Below are 24,956 nucleotides of genomic sequence, written 5' to 3'. Positions count from 1 at the left end.
AATACGTACAGCTTCTCCAGTCAGGGAAATAAAAATTGATAAACTGTATCTACAATGCTTTCAAACTTTCAATACAATGTACAATTAAACTGAATTAATTACACTTAAGGCATCAATTTGCTGTACAATAGAATTGTTATACAATATAAATTCAGAATTCAAATATTCAATTTATTCATGACAAAGTTTATATAAAATCACATTTAAAAGAGCCTGTAAAGGAATGATGAGTTAAGATTTCACAAAGGATTTACTACAAACGTCAGTGAAAAATGAAGAAAATTGCACCAATATGATAGTGTAGTGTATGTTACTGTTATGCTGCAAAAGAATGTTACCATATGCAATCATCAATGTATTACATTAGAGTTAGCATATTGTAAAATCTGCTTAAAGGGGATATAAAATTCATAATAATCATAAAATAGTTTGCTTAATTAAAATAACCAATCAAGTGTGAATTAGACGCTATGCAGAAAAATTAACAACAAATTTAGCAGTTATATGAACAAACAACAATTTTGTTTTAAAATTCATTATAGCAACACATGTAAACAGGTATGTTATTATTCTAATGTTGAATTAGTACTGTCCAAGAACATGACTCTTGTGACTTACAAACGTTGGTGAAAAAAACCCCAATATGATAGTGTATGGATGTTACTTTTATGGTTTTCCTCAGCGATATGAAAACGAATCATGATATTTAAGATCATGTGTCATGTCTGTGGTGAGTCTGTCAAAATTTAGTAATTTGTGCCAGAGGTACAGCTGGCTGTACCATGTTAAGGATACATGCAAGTTGAGGGGGCGAGCTCCTTCATTTGTTTTCTCATTTGGCATTCCAAATCAAATGCACTTTTTTACTGAAAAGATACTAAAAATGAATATTTGCAATCATTCCAAAATCCCACCCCCCCTCACTTTAAGAAAATACTATAATTACACTAATGGTTACAATTTGCTGTATGATGAAAGTGGTATACTAATACTATATTCATTCAGAAATATCCAATTGTAATCATATGAAAATTTGACATACAAATCACATGTTTGTATGTGCCTGTAAAGGAATAAAGTTCAAATTTCACAAAGGACTTACAAATGTCAGTGATAAGCAACTGTACAAATATGATAGTGTATGGAGACAACTTTTTAGCTTTATCGTAATAAGCTTTAAAAAGAAAATTTAATGAAAGATCTGCATTGGAAATCTCTTGAAGCTCGCTACAATAAGCACTTCTACTAAGTGTACCCATGGCCTACAATGCATACAGTGAGGAATCTTGCATAAAGTATGTGAGGGTCTTTAAAATTTGGGGATAATTTTTAGAAACCACACATGTTTACACTACTGTTGCTGAGGAAGAGTAGAACAAGCTGTCTTTAATACTTCATTTGTTTCCTCTTATTCTTTTGTATGATGTTCCATACTTTGGACTTTATTTGTACTATGGACCTGCGCTTAAGACAGGAATTCTTTAGCTTTGCTTGAAGGCAATCTTTTGACACAGGTGGGTGCATGGCATTGATAGCCTTTCTAAGGCATGGATCATTAATAACAGCTGTCTCTTCCTCTTTTGTCCACATTGTTTTAGATATTTTCACCCTCTTAGTTGGAAGTGCCTTTGTTGGCTCTTTTGATTCAGAGTTGTCACTCTCATTTCCGTCTGACATTTCTATGTCTGACAGAAGTTGGCTTTCCTCAATCTCAACTTCTTCAAGGGACCTCCCTTTAAATTCATGAAGTTTTCCCTTCTCAGCAGTTAGTAAAAGCTTGCTCACTTTTGCAAGAAATATGACGTCTTGGGGCAGCCGGTAGTACTGCTTGTGGACGGTTACATCATGCCCTAAATGGTTGGCCAATTGTTCTAATTCAGTGTTGGATAGATTAAGGATTTGTGAAAGAGTTGCTAAATGCTTGCGCAGATTGGTGGCAGTCAGTCTGTCAGGATTTTTGGCCCCACACAAATGCGCGTATTTGTGCAAACAATCATAACCTCGAAGCGGCTGAACAGAGTTTCCTGATGGGCAAGCAAATATGTATGGGTTTTGTGGATCGACGCCAGCAATTTGACGAGTTTTGTTGAGTACTTTAACCGAATCTGCCATGTCAGGGGTTAACAAGATTGGCACCCCTCTGTCACGTTTTCCACGTGTCATTATTAGAGTAAGCCTCTTTGCTGCCAGCTTTTGTGCTATTGGAAGAGATTCAAATATTTCATCTTGGAACTCTCTCTTTTTCTTTGTTTGCTCTAAATAATCTGACATTCTCAAATATTGTGTTTCGCCAGGTCTACGGCGATTGAACATTATTAGCTGAGCAAGGGTTAAAGAAGCCAACTCCCGCCAAGTGGATGTTGATACTTCATTACCTTGTAACTTCTCTTTTGTAGTACAAACTTGGTTTGTCAGTAGCTGATTGAGCTTCACAGTGTCGGCTGTTAAGGGAACTTTCTTTGGTTTTTGCCACTTTTGCTTGCATTGTTGCTTATAAACTTTTGTGGCAATTCTTTGTTTCCATTGCAGATTCTTTAGTTTCAAGAACTGCTCTGCTTTGCACTCCTGCAAGGTATCTGATGATTTAATGGATTCTGCAATTACAATTTCAGCCAAAGTAGTTAGGCTTTGTCCCAGCTTTTTAGCAAGTGTGGGTGCTTCAAAGTTTTGGTTTGAAGTGTCAAATCCAGAGCAAATGTTAACACCAAGGATCACGTCATCGAAATGTGCTGGGTCTACTAAGTCTTTAGCAGACTTAATAGAGGCATTTATTTGCTGTGTTTCAAGAAGGAGCCTTGCAATGCGCCTCATTCTTTCTGAAACAATGTTGTGATTAATTGTGCTGCTATCATCACAGTGATGCTCTCCTAATTTGCAGATCCAGGAATCTGCTCTTATTGTAACAACAACACTATCAGTTCTCATACCAGCAAGTATCTCTTGCAGTTTAGCACTGCAGGGACTTTTTGTTGGAAGCAATGCCCTACCAGCCTTTTGACACTGTGCAGTTCGAGATGTGGTTGGATTTTCCTTTGCTTTTTTTAGGGTACATTTCTTTTGATGTCGCCACAATGACTTTTTCGCAAAATAGCCTTGGCAATCTGGGCAAGGAATGTAATCTTCCACATGCATTGTGCCTAATTTTGGTCTTTTGTAGACCAAGAGCTTTCCCTTGCCTTCTTTTAGCACACGACAATTATAGGCATTGTCTCCCTTTTTTCTGATCTCTTCTAAAATTGCATTTCTTTCTGCTGACCTTTTTGGCAACAGCATAGCTTTCATTACCAATATTTCATCAGCATGATGAGTTTCTAGATGTCTTGGTAATTTGGTTACATTTTGTTCACAAAAGAGGCAACAGTGTTGTCTGTTCCATGTTCTTTTCCTACTTTTACTATAGTAAGTGGAAGATACTTTGACACCACCTGAATGATTTTTACTTGTTGAGGGCTTTTCATTTTCACTGCTTTCTTCTTCGGATTCTTCATCTGTTGAAGATTCACTCTCACTAAATGCGTCTAGGTAATCATCGCTGAAATCCTCCTCATCAGTGCTGGTGCATTCCTCACTATCATAGTCCGTTGTTTGCATATGGCTAAGATGCTTTAGCCTTTTTGGAACCTAGAAGCAAACATAGTTTTAAAGACAAATGTTGTGATTGAATTCAAGTTTATGCAAACATAGTTGGTTTGTATGGTACAACATTACATCCAGAGTTCTAGACCTTATATTTTGGACAATGGTGTCTGAGATCTGAAATAGTCAGTGTCTTGTAATATTATTGTTGCCTATTGGTCAATTAATTATTTGACTTCAGGAAAACTGGAACTTGTCATAAAACTTTCAGGCTGAAGTCACCTAATAATGAAAACCCTTTGACTTAAAACTTCCTGAGTGATAATATGTGTTCCAGTATAATTGCTTATCGTAGCTGTCAGTTAGCGCTATAACACTGCTAAGCTAACAAACTGGCTGACTGCCCAGGCAAACATTACTGTTGGGAAATCAAGTCTTAAAGTGGGAAGGAGGTAAACCTGGGGAGGGGTATAAAAAGAGAGACTCATCTTTAGGAAGTTTTGGATTTTATAAAGCTCCTAAATGTTATATGGTGCAATATTTATAAGTTATTTTCCCCTTGTCATCTCATCCCTGCTCTACTTACTTGATCTTTGGTTTATATTTTCGCAGCTGAGCAAAGTCACCTTTAATAATGGTACATATTACAAGATTCAATGAAAAGATGACTTTAACAGATTCTTAGTACATTTATTAAAATACATAAGAAACTGGCAAAGCCAAGTTATTTTAACCAGGTTCTTCATTCATTTCCAGGCAAAGGGTGCCAGTCAAAGTGACAGTACCTTGCCCAATGTTTTATAACTCCATTATTAACCAATTTTCACTTGATACAAGCCTGAAGCAGATGGGAAGTTATTTCCAGAGAAGTTCCCCATTAAAACAAACACGTGATGAAATTATAAATGGGAAACTGACTAGGAGAACTTTTAATTTGAAAAGTGCCTAGGAAATTAGGGACAGCTACCTTCATATGGCTGAGTAGCTCAGTTGGTGAAGCACAGGTACATAATCCTGAAGTCACTGGTTTAGAATCCCATCTTGGCCTCAATTCTTTGCACTTTACAAATTTTATTAAAATATCTCCCAGTCATTTTTCCATTTATAATTTCATTATTCATTCATATATCACATTTAGATACCAAAGTTACAATACCTGAGCCTTCATTTGTTCTAGCATCCTTTCAAAGATTGGTTGCAGTTCAGGGTGAGACTGTGAACAGATAATTAAACCTCTTTAGAGCATTTGTAATTTTAATGAGAGAAGTAAACAGAGCCATAATTGTTGATACGATATAGAAGCTTGAGACTGATACCTTTATAAGGTTCTGAATAAAAACTTCATGAGGTAATATAGGTTTCTTGGCCAAAAAAAAAGGAAGAGTTACTGCACTAGAAGATGGCTTTTCTCCACAATTTGTCATTTTGTCTCTGGGAGACAAGCGGCCTGAAGTAACATGGTTGAAACATTGATTACAAAGGTAGGATTACACATGTTTATTACTTGCAGCTCATTCCTTTATCTTACTTTATGTTAGCAAAAATTGAAAACCTAAATTGAATGTTTTGAAATAACAACACTTACTTCCTGACATGGTTTGTTCAAGATATCTGTTTAAAAGATAGAAATAACACATTTTATTTATCACAGTCTGAAATGCATGCAAACTGTTTCGGATTGTGTGTATTGCTTTAATATTGGTAATGCGTTTATTTGTTTACCTTGAACCTGCATTGACCTTAAACATTCTTTTAGCAGTCATAACTTTCCTTTTTGTTGAAGCATTTCCTGATTCCAAAAAGTTCAGGTAACCATAGTTCAAACCAGTAACAAACAGAAAATAATTTCCAGATAACCGTATGCATGTAGAAACAGTGATTTCTATAGATATTACCTCCTCATAAGAATTCATACATGTAAGCGATATATTCTGCTTGAGAATAATACCTGCCTACAGTTTTGACTAGGAAATATTTTTGTAATGTTAATTAACAGTTTAAAAAGTACAAAATGCTTTGTTTACTAGTTGTAAAGATATTTTCACACTGGTGATTACAAAATAAAGTTGGATTTCCATCTTTAGACAATTACAATGCATTGTTTACCTCACAAAAATCATAAAATGTTTTAATCATAACTATTAAAATAGCTTTGCTTCTAGTTTGTATCTTACCATATGAGTACATATTTCCTGTCAATTCGTCTAAAAAAACTGCTTCATCACGGTTTGAGTCTGCAATGTTAAAATGATTAGAAGTTTTTTGTTTATTTTGTGATTATAGTAGATTCAAGATTAATGAAGAGAGCCCACATCTAACCCTTAAAGCTATTTAACTATGCCATTTTGGTATATTATCATAATTAGTTGCAAGAAAATAATCACAATTTGTTTCGAATAATATACATCTTCAAATATAAAATACAAAAAAAAAGGGGACCTACATATGATACAGACAATTTATTCAAAGACATTGGGCTGCACTTACCAAGTAAGGAGTTGTGATATTTTCCTAGATCAGCATCAAAGTACAGTTCACCGCCTGTGTCTTCTGTAAGTTAAAAGTGTAAGAAGTTGTAAATGATATTACTGCAGCTATTAAATGTTTAGATTTAACATAGTTAGGGATATATCTTAACTACGGTATAATGCCTGAACAGTAGTTAGATTTAAATGTTAATAGCTAAAGAACACATAAGCCTGATAGTTAAGTAACATGCATGCATTTGGACTATAGCTATCAACACACGACAAGGATTTACAAGAAAATGTTTAATCATAGAGATATGAATATGAAACATACCAGTAAATGATGTTGAAGTTGAGGTTGAAATGCTCTCCTGAAGAAATATGTAGTAAAATATAAGAAACATATTTGTTATTGTTTGCAAAAAAAGGACCAAAATTTGAGTCAAAATTTTTTCCATCTTAATGCTATGATTGCAAAGCATCAGTATCACATGTAATCAATATTAAAGTAGCAATATAACAATATAACCTGTTCTTTCACTATGTTCCAGACTAGCATTAAAAAGCAGGCAAAGACAGCACAAAGAGGATGCCTGTAGATATGGACTCCTGAAGGTTTAACTCGCTATTTACTAAAGAAAAGACTATTTGCTTCACTTCAGTAGCTTCGACATTGCGTTATTAGTGTAAAGGTAGTAAAAGGAAGCAATGCACCAACTATTCCAGAATGCAGTTTGATGCAGTTTACATGATTTAAAATTGTTTGTTGCATGAGTCACTTAACAAAGGAGTGATATGACTCAAGTAGAAAGGGCATGTGTTACGTAGTGACTTCACAACAGCATGTAAAAGCCAAATCGCATTAAGTTTGGACAATTTGTTCACATGCAGTGTATCATGTACAGTAGGTCTTGTACACACTGCTACAGGATTCAAAAGGACATCAAACGGAAAAGACAAAGCTACTTACTTTGCAACATGACTTGATAATAATTCTCAAACACAGTTCAAATTTCAATGGGTTAAAGCATTACTTTGGATTTATGAATTAATTTCAATTAATTTTAATAGTTAATTTGTGGTATATTCTTCCACAAAAGGTTATCACATTTCAATTGTTGGAAGCTTCTTTTCAAGGCCAAAGCTAGTGTTAAAAACAGTTCTTGGTCAACTGAGCACACACACATTCACTTGTAGGTCTGCATATAGTGCCATACTTACTCAAATCACAGGACAGTCACTCCTTTTATTTTGTAATGAAATTTTCTCATATTCAAACAGCATTTTAAGTATCTCAATATACATGGATGTAGGCTAGTATACCTACCTTACTATATTCTGTGACAATTTCGTCATTGGCTTCACAAATGGTCTGTGTAAAAATGAGGACAAAATAGTCATGTTAACATCAAATTACAGAGTCACATACAGTTGTGGTACAACTGGACTTACACCCAGTGTCATTTGTGGGTCTAGTGTAATTGTTAATGAAATCAAAGAACCCGCCCCCCCCCAAAAAAAAAAATAATGAATTGACATGATTTACAACTTGTTTTTAATTAATTTTAATAACATAGGGTGTCTTCTGCAACCCACACCATCAAACTGTGGTTAAAATTGTACAAGAACTTGTGCCAGAGCTAGTGTTAAAAACAGTTCTTGGTCAACTGAGCACACACACATTCACTTGTAGGTCTGAATATAGTGCCATACTTACTCAAATCACAGGACAGTCACTCCTTTTATTTTGTAATGAAATTTTCTCATATTCAAACAGCATTTTAAGTATCTCAATGTACATGGATGTAGGCTAGTATACCTACCTTACTATTTGCTGTGACAATTTCGTCATTGGCTTCACAAATGGTCTGTGTAAAAATGACGACAAAATAGTTATGTTAACATCAAATTACAGAGTCACATACAGTTGTGGCACAACTGGACATACACACAGGGTCACTTGTGGGTCTAGTTGTAAGTGTTAATGAAATCAAAGAAAGACCATAACAAATACAAAATTGACATGATTTACAACTTGTTTTTAATTAATTTTAATAACATAGGGTGCCTTCTGAAACCCACCCATCAAACTTTGGTTAAAATTTTACAAGAGCTTGTGCCAGAGCTAGTGTTAAAAACAGTTCTTGGTCAACTGAGCACACACACATTCAATTGTGGGTCTGCATATAGTGCCATACTTACTCAAATAACAGAACAGTCCCTCCTTTTATTTTGTAATGAAATTTACTCATTTTCAAGCAGCATTTTAAGTCTCTCAATGTACATCGATGTAGGCTAGTATACCTACCTTACTATTTTCTGTGACAATTTCGTCATTGGCTTCACAAATGGTCTGTGTAAATATGAGGACAAAATAGTCATGTTAACATCAAATTACAGAGTCACATACAGTTGTGGTACAACTGGACTTACACCCAGTGTCATTTGTGGGTCTAGTGTAATTGTTAATGAAATCAAAGAACCCGCCCCCCAAAAAAACAAAAACAAAATTACTGAATTGACATGATTTACAACTTGTTTTTAATTAATTTTAATAACATAGGGTGTCTTCTGCAACCCACACCATCAAACTGTGGTTAAAATTGTACAAGAACTTGTGCCAGAGCTAGTGTTAAAAACAGTTCTTGGTCAACTGAGCACACACACATTCACTTGTAGGTCTGAATATAGTGCCATACTTACTCAAATCACAGGACAGTCACTCCTTTTATTTTGTAATGAAATTTTCTCATATTCAAACAGCATTTTAAGTATCTCAATGTACATGGATGTAGGTTAGTATACCTACCTTACTATTTGCTGTGACAATTTCGTCATTGGCTTCACAAATGGTCTGTGTAAAAATGACGACAAAATAGTTATGTTAACATCAAATTACAGAGTCACATACAGTTTTGGCACAACTGGACATACACACAGGGTCACTTGTTGGTCTAGTTGTAAGTGTTAATGAAATCAAAGAAAGACCATAACAAATACAAAATTGACATGATTTACAACTTGTTTTTAATTAATTTTAATAACATAGGGTGCCTTCTGAAACCCACACCATCAAACTTTGGTTAAAATTGTACAAGAACTTGTGCCAGAGCTAGGGTTAAAAACAGTTCTTGGTCAACTGAGCACACACACATTCACTTGTAGGTCTGAATATAGTGCCATACTTACTCAAATCACAGGACAGTCACTCCTTTTCTTTTGTAATGAAATTTTCTCATATTCAAACATTATTTTAAGTATCTCAATGTACATCGATGTATGTTAGTATACCTACCTTACTATTTGCTGTGACAATTTCGTCATTGGCTTCACAAATGGTCTGTGTAAATATGAGGACAAAATAGTCATGTTAACATCAAATTACAGAGTCACATACAGTTGTGGTACAACTGGACTTACACCCAGTGTCATTTGTGGGTCTAGTGTAATTGTTAATGAAATCAAAGAACCCGCCCCCCCCCCCAAAAAAAATTACTGAATTGACATGATTTACAACTTGTTTTTAATTAATTTTAATAACATAGGGTGTCTTCTGCAACCCACACCATCAAACTTCGGTTAAAATTGTACAAGAACTTGTGCCAGAGCTAGTGTTAAAAACAGTTCTTGGTCAACTGAGCACACACACATTCACTTGTAGGTCTGAATATAGTGCCATACTTACTCAAATCACAGGACAGTCACTCCTTTTATTTTGTAAAGAAATTTTCTCATATTCAAACAGCATTTTAAGTATCTCAATGTACATCGATGTATGTTAGTATACCTACCTTACTATTTTCTGTGACAATTTCGTCATTGGCTTCACAAATGGTCTGTGTAAAAATGAGGACAAAATAGTCATGTTAACATCAAATTACAGAGTCACATACAGTTGTGGTACAACTGGACTTACACCCAGTGTCATTTGTGGGTCTAGTGTAATTGTTAATGAAATCAAAGAACCCGCCCCCCCCAAAAAAAAAATTAATGAATTGACATGATTTACAACTTGTTTTTAATTAATTTTAATAACATAGGGTGCCTTCTGAAACCCACCCATCAAACTTTGGTTAAAATTTTACAAGAGCTTGTGCCAGAGCTAGTGTTAAAAACAGTTCTTGGTCAACTGAGCACACACACATTCAATTGTGGGTCTGCATATAGTGCCATACTTACTCAAATAACAGAACAGTCCCTCCTTTTATTTTGTAATGAAATTTACTCATTTTCAAGCAGCATTTTAAGTCTCTCAATGTACATCGATGTAGGCTAGTATACCTACCTTACTATTTTCTGTGACAATTTCGTCATTGGCTTCACAAATGGTCTGTGTAAATATGAGGACAAAATAGTCATGTTAACATCAAATTACAGAGTCACATACAGTTGTGGTACAACTGGACTTACACCCAGTGTCATTTGTGGGTCTAGTGTAATTGTTAATGAAATCAAAGAACCCGCCCCCCAAAAAAACAAAAACAAAATTACTGAATTGACATGATTTACAACTTGTTTTTAATTAATTTTAATAACATAGGGTGTCTTCTGCAACCCACACCATCAAACTGTGGTTAAAATTGTACAAGAACTTGTGCCAGAGCTAGTGTTAAAAACAGTTCTTGGTCAACTGAGCACACACACATTCACTTGTAGGTCTGAATATAGTGCCATACTTACTCAAATCACAGGACAGTCACTCCTTTTATTTTGTAATGAAATTTTCTCATATTCAAACAGCATTTTAAGTATCTCAATGTACATGGATGTAGGTTAGTATACCTACCTTACTATTTGCTGTGACAATTTCGTCATTGGCTTCACAAATGGTCTGTGTAAAAATGACGACAAAATAGTTATGTTAACATCAAATTACAGAGTCACATACAGTTTTGGCACAACTGGACATACACACAGGGTCACTTGTTGGTCTAGTTGTAAGTGTTAATGAAATCAAAGAAAGACCATAACAAATACAAAATTGACATGATTTACAACTTGTTTTTAATTAATTTTAATAACATAGGGTGCCTTCTGAAACCCACACCATCAAACTTTGGTTAAAATTGTACAAGAACTTGTGCCAGAGCTAGGGTTAAAAACAGTTCTTGGTCAACTGAGCACACACACATTCACTTGTAGGTCTGAATATAGTGCCATACTTACTCAAATCACAGGACAGTCACTCCTTTTCTTTTGTAATGAAATTTTCTCATATTCAAACATTATTTTAAGTATCTCAATGTACATCGATGTATGTTAGTATACCTACCTTACTATTTGCTGTGACAATTTCGTCATTGGCTTCACAAATGGTCTGTGTAAATATGAGGACAAAATAGTCATGTTAACATCAAATTACAGAGTCACATACAGTTGTGGTACAACTGGACTTACACCCAGTGTCATTTGTGGGTCTAGTGTAATTGTTAATGAAATCAAAGAACCCGCCCCCCCCCCCAAAAAAAATTACTGAATTGACATGATTTACAACTTGTTTTTAATTAATTTTAATAACATAGGGTGTCTTCTGCAACCCACACCATCAAACTTCGGTTAAAATTGTACAAGAACTTGTGCCAGAGCTAGTGTTAAAAACAGTTCTTGGTCAACTGAGCACACACACATTCACTTGTAGGTCTGAATATAGTGCCATACTTACTCAAATCACAGGACAGTCACTCCTTTTATTTTGTAAAGAAATTTTCTCATATTCAAACAGCATTTTAAGTATCTCAATGTACATCGATGTATGTTAGTATACCTACCTTACTATTTTCTGTGACAATTTCGTCATTGGCTTCACAAATGGTCTGTGTAAAAATGAGGACAAAATAGTCATGTTAACATCAAATTACAGAGTCACATACAGTTGTGGTACAACTGGACTTACACCCAGTGTCATTTGTGGGTCTAGTGTAATTGTTAATGAAATCAAAGAACCCGCCCCCCCAAAAAAAAAATTAATGAATTGACATGATTTACAACTTGTTTTTAATTAATTTTAATAACAAAGGGTGTCTTCTGCAACCCACACCATCAAACTTTGGTTAAAATTGTACAAGAACTTGTGCCAGAGCTAGTGTTAAAAACAGTTCTTGGTCAACTGAGCACACACACATTCACTTGTAGGTCTGAATATAGTGCCATACTTACTCAAATCACAGGACAGTCACTCCTTTTATTTTGTAATGAAATTTTCTCATATTCAAACAGCATTTTAAGTATCTCAATGTACATGGATGTAGGCTAGTATACCTACCTTACTATTTGCTGTGACAATTTCGTCATTGGCTTCACAAATGGTCTGTGTAAAAATGACGACAAAATAGTTATGTTAACATCAAATTACAGAGTCACATACAGTTGTGGCACAACTGGACATACACACAGGGTCACTTGTTGGTCTAGTTGTAAGTGTTAATGAAATCAAAGAAAGACCATAACAAATACAAAATTGACATGATTTACAACTTGTTTTTAATTAATTTTAATAACATAGGGTGCCTTCTGAAACCCACACCATCAAACTTTGGTTAAAATTGTACAAGAACTTGTGCCAGAGCTAGTGTTAAAAACAGTTCTTGGTCAACTGAGCACACACACATTCACTTGTAGGTCTGCATATAGTGTCATACTTACTCAAATCACAGGACAGTCACTCCTTTTATTTTGTAATGAAATTTTCTCATATTCAAACATTATTTTAAGTATCTCAATGTACATGGATGTATGTTAGTATACCTACCTTACTATTTTCTGTGACAATTTCGTCATTGGCTTCACAAATGGTCTGTGTAAATATGAGGACAAAATAGTAATGTTAACATCAAATTACAGAGTCACATACAGTTGTGGCACAACTGGACTTACACACAGTGTCATTTGTGGGTCTAGTGTAATTGTTAATGAAATCAAAGAACCCGCCCCCCCCCCAAAAAAAAAAAAATAATGAATTGACATGATTTACAACTTGTTTTTACTTAATTTTAATAACATAGGGTGTCTTCTGCAAACCCACACCATCAAACTTTGGTTAAAATTGTACAAGAACTTGTGCCAGAGCTAGTGTTAAAAACAGTTCTTGGTCAACTGAGCACACACACATTCACTTGTAGGTCTGAATATAGTGCCATACTTACTCAAATCACAGGACAGTCACTCCTTTTATTTTGTAAAGAAATTTTCTCATATTCAAACAGCATTTTAAGTATCTCAATGTACATCGATGTATGTTAGTATACCTACCTTACTATTTTCTGTGACAATTTCGTCATTGGCTTCACAAATGGTCTGTGTAAAAATGAGGACAAAATAGTCATGTTAACATCAAATTACAGAGTCACATACAGTTGTGGTACAACTGGACTTACACCCAGTGTCATTTGTGGGTCTAGTGTAATTGTTAATGAAATCAAAGAACCCGCCCCCCCAAAAAAAAATTAATGAATTGACATGATTTACAACTTGTTTTTAATTAATTTTAATAACAAAGGGTGTCTTCTGAAACCCACACCATCAAACTTTGGTTAAAATTGTACAAGAACTTGTGCCAGAGCTAGTGTTAAAAACAGTTCTTGGTCAACTGAGCACACACACATTCACTTGTAGGTCTGAATATAGTGCCATACTTACTCAAATCACAGGACAGTCACTCCTTTTATTTTGTAATGAAATTTTCTCATATTCAAACAGCATTTTAAGTATCTCAATGTACATGGATGTAGGCTAGTATACCTACCTTACTATTTGCTGTGACAATTTCGTCATTGGCTTCACAAATGGTCTGTGTAAAAATGACGACAAAATAGTTATGTTAACATCAAATTACAGAGTCACATACAGTTGTGGCACAACTGGACATACACACAGGGTCACTTGTTGGTCTAGTTGTAAGTGTTAATGAAATCAAAGAAAGACCATAACAAATACAAAATTGACATGATTTACAACTTGTTTTTAATTAATTTTAATAACATAGGGTGCCTTCTGAAACCCACACCATCAAACTTTGGTTAAAATTGTACAAGAACTTGTGCCAGAGCTAGTGTTAAAAACAGTTCTTGGTCAACTGAGCACACACACATTCACTTGTAGGTCTGAATATAGTGCCATACTTACTCAAATCACAGGACAGTCACTCCTTTTATTTTGTAATGAAATTTTCTCATATTCAAACAGCATTTTAAGTATCTCAATGTACATGGATGTATGTTAGTATACCTACCTTACTATTTTCTGTGACAATTTCGTCATTGGCTTCACAAATGGTCTGTGTAAATATGAGGACAAAATAGTTATGTTAACATCAAATTACAGAGTCACATACAGTTGTGGCACAACTGGACTTACACACAGTGTCATTTGTGGGTCTAGTGTAATTGTTAATGAAATCAAAGAACCCGCCCCCTCCCCCCAAAAAAAAAATAATGAATTGACATGATTTACAACTTGTTTTTAATTAATTTTAATAACATAGGGTGTCTTCTGCAAACCCACACCATCAAACTTTGGTTAAAATTGTACAAGAACTTGTGCCAGAGCTAGTGTTAAAAACAGTTCTTGGTCAACTGAGCACACACACATTCACTTGTAGGTCTGAATATAGTGCCATACTTACTCAAATCACAGGACAGTCACTCCTTTTATTTTGTAATGAAATTTTCTCATATTCAAACAGCATTTTAAGTATCTCAATATACATGGATGTAGGCTAGTATACCTACCTTACTATATTCTGTGACAATTTCGTCATTGGCTTCACAAATGGTCTGTGTAAAAATGAGGACAAAATAGTCATGTTAACATCAAATTACAGAGTCACATACAGTTGTGGTACAACTGGACTTACACACAGGGTCACTTGTTGGTCTAGTTGTAAGTGTTAATGAAATCAAAGAAAGACCATAACAAATACAAAATTGACATGATTTACAACTTGTTTTTAATTAATTTTAATAACATAGGGTGCCTTCTGAAACCCACACCATCAAACTTTGGTTAAAATTGTACAAGAACTTGTGCCAGAGCTAGGGTTAAAAACAGTTCTTGGTCAACTGAGCACACACACATTCACTTGTAGGTCTGCATATAGTGCCCTACTTACTTAAATCACAGGACAGTCACTCCTTTTATTTTGTAATGAAATTTTCTCATTTTCAAACAGCATTTTAAGTATCTCAATGTACATGGATGTAGGCTAGTATACCTACCTTACTATTTTCTGTGACAATTTCGTCATTGGCTTCACAAATGGTCTGTGTAAAAATGAGGACAAAATAGTCATGTTAACATCAAATTACAGAGTCACATACAGTTGTGGCACAACTGGACTTACACACGGGGTCACTTGTGGGTCTAATTTAAACTTAAGTATAATTGGAATAAAACAGATATTTTCATCGATATTGGAAATTTTTGATGAACATTTTAACACATTAGACAGTTATCAATGGCAAGGGCGGCGGAACTGGGGGGGCACAGGGGGCACGTGCCCCCCCACTTTTCCTCAGGGTTAAAAATGTGCCCTTTTTCTACATAAAAATTTAGGTGTCTCAAGTTAGCAAGAGGCCAGGGAACCAGAATGAACACTCGGGAAGGGCCGTTTCCGGCCATCTGAGGGGTTTGTACAACAAAAAATTTTCTTGTGTGCTCCGCGCCAACCGATGGTGGCGCTCCGCTCAGATAGTTGTGCATACAACTTTGCAAATCCTGGCTACGCCCCTGACTTATAATGAATTTATGTGGGTCAAACTCAAAGCTATTTCAAATGGAAACAATTCGTTAAGATATTAACAAGAAATAAACTCTAATTCGGAAGATTCCTACATTAGCAACTAGCATGATTTCACCTCATTTGTCTCAATAGAAAACTTGTTCCTTGTTTGCACATTGAATATTGCAGTGCTAGTATGCATGTTTTCCTTCAGGGGGGGGGGCATGGAGTGATGTGTATACGCAAATAAGATAATACAATAAGAGTTATAAAGGGTACTAAATATCAGGCTACATCAGTCCAATAGAATTTCTGCAAAGTGCCCTTTGATGTCGGTGCCCTCCCCCCCAGATTAAAAGTGCTTCCGCCGCCCTTGAATGGACATGCAACAGGATGCATATAGATAGTTGTTTTGAAAGATTGCATAGAAAGGTATTATGTAAAATATTTGTCACAACTGCCTATTTACTTTAAGTATATCAAAGAACACAAAAACAAGAACAAAAAAGATACATGTTACCACTTGATTTGAAATTATTTTAAAACATAATTGTTCCTAATTTTCTTCCCCAAAAGAATTTTAACATTTCACCCAATTTCATAACACATTTTAAATACCCACCTTATTTTTTTCTGTAACATGTACTTTGTTGTCTTTACTGGTTGTCTGTGTAAAAATGAGGAGAAAACTCATGATAAAAAAAAATTGATATTGTGGAATAGACAGGGTGAATACTGAAATACCTTTCATACACAGAGTTTTATAACAATGTGGGAAAAGGTATTAATAACTTGGTGAATGAATCATATTGCATATGCCTGAAATAGGTGTACGGAAAGCTTAATTTCACATGCTGTACAGTTGTGAAACCCAGGACTCATGCACAGTTTCACTTGTACTACCTGGGTCTAGTGCTTACGGAATCAAAGAAACAACAAAAGAAAAATACAAAAGGGAAAGTTACTTGAGGTGAATGCTACCAACTAACTAACACACATTTTCAGTAGCCAATGAAATTAACCCGTGTAAGGCTTACAGCAAAAAGGACTGTGCCTCATAAAGGTTGAGTGAAGAGCATATTACTGGTGTAAGAACTTCACATAGGTGGAATTATACAGTGATATTGAAGCCATCCAAACAGTTCGATTCAGTTATATGTCATTCAAGCTCTTGTTTTGTGTGCTAAAATAGAGCAGAAATTCTGGATCTTTAAACAATTGACTTCCATAAGTAGTCCTATATTGCTCTTGTATGAATGTTAAGCATGCATTGTGTTGGTAAGGGATACCTGAATACTGCACACTTTCATACCTTGCTGATATGATCAAAGAGGTTTTTAATGAAAGTTTACCTTTTTTCGCCATGGGGTATATCCTCCATAATCATATTCTAGTTCATCTCCTTGAAGGATATTTTTAGTCGCATAAAGGCAAAGATGTGGGTGGCTGTCCTTCACTATTATTCTCATCCTGCAGTTAGCTACAGAGGAAATGTTGTCATTAACAAGGCGTCCGATAGAACCATCTTCTTTTGAGGCATCAATACTATAAAAAAAGAAAACACAAAAAGAAAAACAATTAGTGTAAAAAAGACAGGGGCAGTGGTTTTAGATTGAGTTCAAATATAAGGTTATGTTACATTTCTACATTAGTAGCATTATCTTGACTGAATTCATTAATAAACTAATAACAGTGGTCACAAATTCCCAGAGTCACACTAACAGTCATCTACTTAGCAATACACAAAACATACACTTATCTTACCACTACATACTTAAGTAAGGCTTTAGGTGATATCATTTTATGTTATAATAACTTGTGGACAGCCACATGAACATCTCACAATACAATAAACAGTGCATGCAGATTTAAAAATAAAAACACACACAAGCAACTATCTAATAAGGTAAACCAACTTGTTTTCATGTCATTTGTCACCATACAAACTTCTGAAAAGGTTTCATGGATATAACTTGTTCATTGTTACCTTGCAAACTGTGAGGAGATGTCAAATCCCATTAGTCATGAAGGAATGTTTATCAAATCAAGAATCAATAGATGGGATGTGCCCCTATACAATGTGAAATATTTATCTAGTTCTAATTACCACATGTTTTTTCCTTGATGTTTGAAGTAGTACATATATGCTACGTCTGAGATGTTTTTCTGACATCTCATCTCAGCATCTCTCTTGGAGAGGAGGTCCCCTCTGTATTCTGTGATAAACTCTCCTTTGTATATTGCTTTGGTTGCAAATACACCTCTACCTGCATGTTTGCAAGGGATAAATAAAGAGATAAATTTAATACTGTATTAAATTCCACTCCTACTCATACTGATGATTATGTTGAGCAAAAGACTCTTTACTTTGACATTTTAAATTTTGACATGTTCAATTGTGTCAATCTCAAGAGTGTATTTGCTTCATTAAGGCCACAAATAAGTTTGCCTCAAAATACACTGTAGCAGTGTTGAAATGAGTTCACCACCAACCATAAGCATTAGTACACTGACACCTAGAATAAAAATACATTAGGCAAATGTACACATTCATCAGCAACTGTGGCCATGCAGTGGGTAAACATTTGTACATATTTAATGCAGAGATAAGCATATATAGCAGATGAGGCTATGTATACTGATTTACTGCAGGGAGATTTAATTGTAATTCTGCAGCCTTATATGTATCCTAATTCCAGAGTGGTAAAAATTTTGAAAACCTTTACTTTCACTTGAAGTCAAGCTTCCATGATTTCAAATAGGAGCAAAATACTAAAATCAGTTTTGTTTCCTAGGAGTTGTTCACCTAGAAAATATTGGGGTGTGAGTAGAACAAGTTTTATTTCATGAGTGCATGTTCATGTAATGTTTCAACCCTTTCAATACCCCAGAATGTATCAATGATGGAGCTTTAATTTTAAACATCAATTTGTTTATGCCACTTGTTAGAACAGCTACAATTTTTTTCAGACATTTTTCAAGTTTAAAATAGTGATACATATTGTCTGCCACTTGCAATGAGTCTACATTTGCAATTAGAACACTTTCAGCCAACCAAGATCATGAAATTAGTAAAACCCCAGAGCAAGTCCACACAATTGTGACACAAAGTTTTACTTCCTGATATGAATCTTGACTGTTAGCCAGTATAATTTAAGCAATTTCTATTTATTTTCAATTTACTTATTTTTGTCTGGATCCCACCCCCCCCCCCCTCACACCCAATTAAAACATCAATGGGCAAGATTCTTTAATTGAGTACTGATGAAAATAAGATCACCTATAACATATATTGATGCTCCAAAAACTCACATTAAAATTAATGTGAATCAAATAGGAGTTCATTGAACAATTAATACACCATTCTTCATTCTCCAATTTGAACAATGATATTCCAGTACAAGAGATTAAATGCATACCTTTATGACCATTAATCCATTCTACTGACAAACCGTCTCTGTCCATAGTTTGCATGGGTTGAATGATTGTATGGCCCTGGACTGCTCGTCTTCTATGACGTAGATTGTACATCTACATGAGAAAATAAGTATTAACTTTTAATTGCTATTATTTTACTCTGTTTTCAACAAACAATGAATCTCTCAAGACTTATTCCATGTAAAGGAGATTTAGCTTAACATACATTTCCTCTACGAAAACAAAAAAGGATATATCAGTTCGTGGTAAGTTTGTAAATGGAATCAGACCATTGAACTCGATGCTGATACAGCCGTGTAGGGTATATAGGTAAAGCTAGGCCTAGGCTACTTTCATACTAGAGTGCCATGCATAGAACCATGGGGCTATCACCGAAAAGCTCCATGATCCTAAGCCCAGCCAGCTACAGTAAGATATCCCTAATGTTAGGCCTATCATAAGCTATGCCTAGGCTATATGTGCCCATGTCTATAAGCTTAGTATAATAGTCCAATTAAACAAGATCAAAGTTTGGGGAGGTATATTTTACAAAGTGGCTATTCTTACAACTAGTTGTAAGAATAATTTCCGACTACGCATGCGCAGTTGCTATTTTCATGACCAGGAGTACTATTTTTACGACGAGGAATATCAATAATTTGCGGTTAGGGTTAGGGTAAAGGTTAGGATTGAGGTTTAGGGTTAGGGTTACCCCTACTACATGCGCAGTTGCTTTATTTACTTTACTGCACTTGAATTTGCCTTTGTCGTATGAATAGTTTATAAATAATTGTTACGACTCGTCGTAAGAATAGCCACGGCCTATATTTTAGCTAGGAAATCCACAACAAACCGGTTAGGCATAGGCTTAATGCCCTAAGCCCATCATAAATTGTAGGTCCAGCGTAGGCTATAGACGAAGTAGGTTATAGCGTGTCCTTAATTGTGTGTGTTGCCTGATTTTGTGCTCCAATGTTTGCCCTGTTTGCACCTAGGCCTAACAAGAAAGGCCTATACTATATAACCACATTGACCTGCTATGATTCCTTTTAAAATAATGAATTCAGAAGTAAATGATTTTGAAAGAGACCAAAATATGCCACTTATTTTAAAGCACAAAGGCCTGAGCTAATCTTTCTTAGGTCAGCTAAGTAAAACCAGCATAGGAGGCCTAACTTGGGCTGAGCCTAGAATTAGAAATTAAAGTTTATTACTGATTCTGTTGGCCTAGGGCCTATCATACATTTGTGTCATGTGTATGTCAGCATTGAGTTACATTTTGGAAGGATGCAAATTTACTAACATGCATAAAATTAGGTGTCCTTAACGTTGGTAACAGTTAAATTACCAAGCCTAAGTTAGGCCTAGCCTAGGCTATACCCATTAAATACCATATCCTAAGGAGTAACGTTTAAGTTAGGCCTAGGCCTAGACTAGCTTCCTTTGGAAGTTTGGTCACAGCGCATTGCCTTTTTGTACGAAAATTTGCTATATGGATGCAAAAGAAACAGTTTGCCTCTTTAACAATAACAGCTTACTGATTCCTTACCTGATCTAAATTAAGACCACCTAGGCTACATATAAACCTAGGCTAGTGCATGCTATTAACATAGCCTAGTGTTACAGTTAATCTATATAGCCTTACGTTAGGCCTAGCTAAAACAAACCAAGTTTTGTGTTCTGCATGGTTTGATACATACTAAACGTAGTCTTATTGGGCTAGTTTTAGAATTCCAAGCCAATGGCATAGCCCATGATATACTTCAGGTAAATTTGATGTTCAAGATTAAAATACTAATACCTACCTTGGTGTTTCACAGTCCATTACAGCAGTTTATTCTTGTAGTTTCTCCTGTTGCTCACTGTATGCTAACAATAACATACTGTATGTACAAGAGTTCAACTATATAGCAATAACTGGGGGCAGTATTAAAAAATGCCGGTCATATCATATTTCATGTTTGTCAGCAACTTGGTGTCTCACACCAATAGGATCAGTTGTGTAAGTCCCTCACATACACTTGTTGGTAAAAAATCCCTGACCAACATTGGTATGTCGAGGGTTAGGACAAAATTCCGACCAACATAGGTATGCAATGTACGTATGTGTGTACGTGTGTATGTATGTATGTATGTATGTATGTATGTATGTATGTATGTATGTATGTATGTATGTATGTATGTATGTATGTATGTATGTATGTATGTATGTATGTATGTATGTATGTGTGTATGTGTGTATGTGTGTATGTGTGTATGTGTGTATGTATGTATGTATGTATGTATGTATGTATGTATGTATGTATGTATGTATGTATGTATGTATGTATGTATGTATGTATGTATGTATGTATGTATGTATGTATGTATGTATGTATGTATGTATGTATGCATGCATGCATGCATGCATGCATGCATGCATGCATGCATGCATGCATGTATGTATGTATGTATGTATGTATGTATGTATGTATGTATGTATGTATGTATGTATGTATGTATGTATGGGTGTATGTATGTATGTATGTATGTATGTATGTATGTATGTATGTATGTATGTATGTATGTATGTATGTATGTATGTATGTATGTATGTATGTATGTATGTATGTATGTATGTATGTATGTATGTATGTATGTATGTATGTATGTATGTATGTATGTATGTATGTATGTATGTATGTATGTATGTATGTATGTATGTATGTATGTATGTATGTATGTATGTATGTATGTATGTATGCATGCATGCATGCATGCGTGTAAGTGTGTGTGTGTGTGTGTGTGTATGTATGTATGTATGTATGTATGTATGTATGTATCTATATATGTATGTATCTCTATATCTATTATATATATATATATATATATATATATATATATATATATATATATATATATATATATAATGTCTCTTAACAGTGCGTCTGGTTGGCGGTCAAACCTCGAATGGAGGGCGAATTGAAGTTTACCATGACGGCCAGTGGGGAACGATCTGCGATGATTACTGGGATGATAACGATGCCTCAGTAATATGTCGGCAACTTGGCTTTGAAAACAATGGAACCGCAGTAGGTTATGCACACTTTGGTGAAGGATATGGCGAAATATGGCTTGATGATGCTGCCTGCTCAGGATATGAGGCAAATATTGAAGAATGCGGAAGCGCAGGCTGGGGTATTCATAATTGTGGGCACTTGGAGGACGCCGGTGTTTACTGTTGAATAAATACAACAGCGACTCGCGTTGATCCAACGATTGATTTGTAATTTACACTTACATTGACATTCTTTATGTTGTTATTCTCAATGATTATATATAGCAAGTACTAAATGGGTCTTTTCTTCATTTTAATGCCTGAAAATTTGAAACATTACCGAAAACAAGCATTTAAAACACAATTACTTCTTAATTCCCAAGTGAGAAAGTATAGTTGAATTCAATGCTTTGCTTCCTGACAATGATTATATCTTGGTTTATGACTGTACATGAAAGCAGTAAGTAACATGTAGTGTTCAAGAAAGAAATATAGTTTTGAACGTCCGTAAGTGTGGTGTCGAAACATTCCTTTAGTTGGAATTATGTATAAATACTTCTAGACGTGAAAAAAAAACTTAAATAAGAGGTAACTTTCAGGCATAACAGACGTATGACATAATATATATCATTGTTCTAATTTTGCAAGTATCGATGTCATTTATGTTAATGTATACGAACCTTTTTTACAGTAATATCAAAAGTTCAATTCTATTATTGCGACAATACAATTTCTAAAAGTAAAAGGAACCAGGAATAGAAAGGGGGAAATCAAAGATTAAGGACAAAGTGGTGAGCGAAATATTTGATTAATCTTAAATTAGGCTTAAAATTAATAGAAATTTGATTTCACATAACATAACGTCACTAATAACGTGATTTAATTAGTTCATCTGTGTGTTGTGTTTCTCAAGGAAGTTCTTTGCGTAATAAAAATGTGCCTAACATGAAAATGACCCTTTTGTATTCAGTTACTGCATAATTTGTCAAACTTTCCATGTTTTTCCTCAAAATGTAGACAAATAGAAGATTTTTCAACACATTAACATGTTACTATTTTGGGGTATTGCGATAAGATATTCAGCTCTGTGAATTAACCTTCAGTTTTTCGTTGTTCCTTCAGACATTACATAAGTGATGATTTTTAGAAATTGTGATACTTAAAACATTCAAATTAACATTTATAATTATTTTCTTAAAAGTACTTCCAATTTATTTTGCCAACGTTACCAGAAACATCAATACACAATACTAACTTGTCAACAATTAGCAAACTAACATAAGCAAAGATAAACACAGTGTTAAATGAGTGATAGCAAAATCGAAGAGATCAAGGATAGCGTATTGTTTGTAGTGTACTATGCTCATTACCCTACAAAGAAATGAGGGAGGTTTATACCATAATCGTGAACTGAATTTCAAAGTGAGGCGGAGGGTTGGTGTATAAACTTCCCCGTACTGACTAAAGTAGGGTATCAACTTGAAACAAATATTTAGATGGCAAATGCTGCATTCTGAGTCACATTTCAACTTTATATTAGGTTAATTAATAAGTTCCATAATTAGGCCTTAAAGGAATGTTTTGCTTGTAAACTACTCTTAAAATTGTGTGTGAAGCTGAGAGAGATGGGTGAGTGGTACACCTAGTGATGTGGTCTATGTTTGCTCCGCTGATTGTAAAAGGAATCCCCAATTGCACCGAGTCACCCTCCTCATCCAATTGTGCACCATACAACCTCCCCTTTTGCACGCCACTAGTATATACAACCACCCCTTTGGTGTTTCAAGTGAATCCATTTAACAGTGACTGATCCTCCTGCTTTTTACAGTTTCAAACATTTGAATACTGATACAAAAGAACTGTCCTTGGGCACGCCATGACTTTGCAAGAATTACACTGGCGTTAAAATGCTCGGGAGTTAAACACGACACTACACTGTTACACCGGCATGGTATTGTAGAAGAATTATTCTTTCAGCTTCGTAAAAGAAAATCGTCAATGAGTTTTCAGACTACTTAAATTAGCTTCTTGTTCGGCTTTGGTTCTAACGGTCCTGAAGGTTACGTAAGTTATTTCGTTTACACTTCACAGAATATGCATAGTTTCAATGGATACATGCGAGGATGTTGTCAAGAGGTTTTGCTTGGCATTAAGGCGTATATTTATCAGCGACTCTTACTTAAAACAGTTGACTGTGACCATTCGACTTTGTTCGGTAATGAACTTCAATAACATTGATCAATAGCTCTGTCTACCGAATATTTTTGGTAATAATTATTAAGTTAAATCGAAAGCAAAGTTTCCAATGTGAAGAATAAACTATCGTTTCCAACCAAAAAAAAAAAACCTTAGCTTGATGAGTTGAATAGCCTGAGGGAGTTTCCTTGTGTTACAGAACTTTTTCATTCAACCATTCAGTCAACGAATGAAGAAGGAAGTGCAAAATTAATTTTCTCCAACAACAAGAGATCGGTACATATTTACGTAGAGGCGAACAATATGTGACGGGGAAGGGAACTACCTTTGGGTAGAATGTAAACGTTGAGTACCCTCAATATAGGAATTCGAAGCACGATGAAAGTTCGAAGTCGATGGTTTAACAAAGTGTTTTGCCGGGTCAGTTATGCACTGCACTATTTTAGTTTTTTTTTAAATCCCAGTGCTCTGTGGCGCTATTTAAATATTGCAAATCGCCTGTTTCAGAAGCTTCAGATAAAATTTCCAGTCTGCAAGCGTTATGATC

General features: G+C 35.0%; 3 protein-coding genes across 3 annotated transcripts in view; 2 read left to right on the top strand and 1 right to left on the bottom strand.

Annotated features, from left to right (window-relative positions):
* The window catches only part of LOC139973626 (scavenger receptor cysteine-rich domain-containing protein DMBT1-like), a 32,915-nt gene extending 9,541 nt beyond the window's left edge, over window positions 1-23,374 (top strand). The window contains exon 6 of the mRNA XM_071980443.1: window positions 22,099-23,374. Within this exon, the coding sequence (XP_071836544.1) occupies window positions 22,099-22,400 (302 nt within the window). The 3' untranslated portion in view covers window positions 22,401-23,374. The remainder of the gene's footprint in view (window positions 1-22,098) is intronic.
* Window positions 1-24,956, top strand: part of LOC139973940 (uncharacterized) — a 120,935-nt gene that overhangs the window by 49,136 nt on the left and 46,843 nt on the right. The window lies entirely within an intron of this gene.
* On the bottom strand, window positions 750-21,587 carry LOC139973780 (uncharacterized). Its single transcript, XM_071980647.1, has 26 exons — window positions 20,982-21,587; window positions 19,179-19,290; window positions 17,867-18,026; window positions 17,112-17,304; window positions 16,382-16,426; window positions 15,257-15,301; window positions 14,771-14,815; window positions 14,272-14,316; window positions 13,786-13,830; window positions 13,293-13,337; window positions 12,793-12,837; window positions 12,307-12,351; window positions 11,813-11,857; window positions 11,317-11,361; window positions 10,831-10,875; window positions 10,330-10,374; window positions 9,836-9,880; window positions 9,340-9,384; window positions 8,854-8,898; window positions 8,353-8,397; window positions 6,379-6,415; window positions 6,064-6,126; window positions 5,751-5,810; window positions 5,162-5,187; window positions 4,733-4,789; window positions 750-3,621 (listed from the first exon to the last, which is right to left on the bottom strand). The coding sequence occupies exons 2-26, from the start codon at window positions 19,288-19,290 to the stop codon at window positions 1,387-1,389; spliced, it is 3,663 nt and encodes a 1,220-aa protein (XP_071836748.1). The 5' UTR covers window positions 20,982-21,587; the 3' UTR covers window positions 750-1,386.

Source organism: Apostichopus japonicus, chromosome 9 (genome assembly GCF_037975245.1).
Source record: "Apostichopus japonicus isolate 1M-3 chromosome 9, ASM3797524v1, whole genome shotgun sequence".
Lineage (NCBI taxonomy): Eukaryota > Metazoa > Echinodermata > Holothuroidea > Aspidochirotida > Stichopodidae > Apostichopus > Apostichopus japonicus.
This window is presented reverse-complemented; position numbering and strand designations above follow the sequence as displayed.

Excerpts from the sequence above, each read along its gene's own strand:
- LOC139973780 (XM_071980647.1), bottom strand. The coding sequence starts at position 19,290 with ATGTACAATCTACGTCATAGAAGACGAGCAGTCCAGGGCCATACAATC. Across the intron at positions 12,352-12,792 it reads TTGTCACAGAAAATAGTAAG|ACCATTTGTGAAGCCAATGA; the intron begins GTAGGTATACTA and ends ATTTTTACACAG. Across the intron at positions 5,811-6,063 it reads ATATCACAACTCCTTACTTG|ACTCAAACCGTGATGAAGCA; the intron begins GTAAGTGCAGCC and ends TTAACATTGCAG.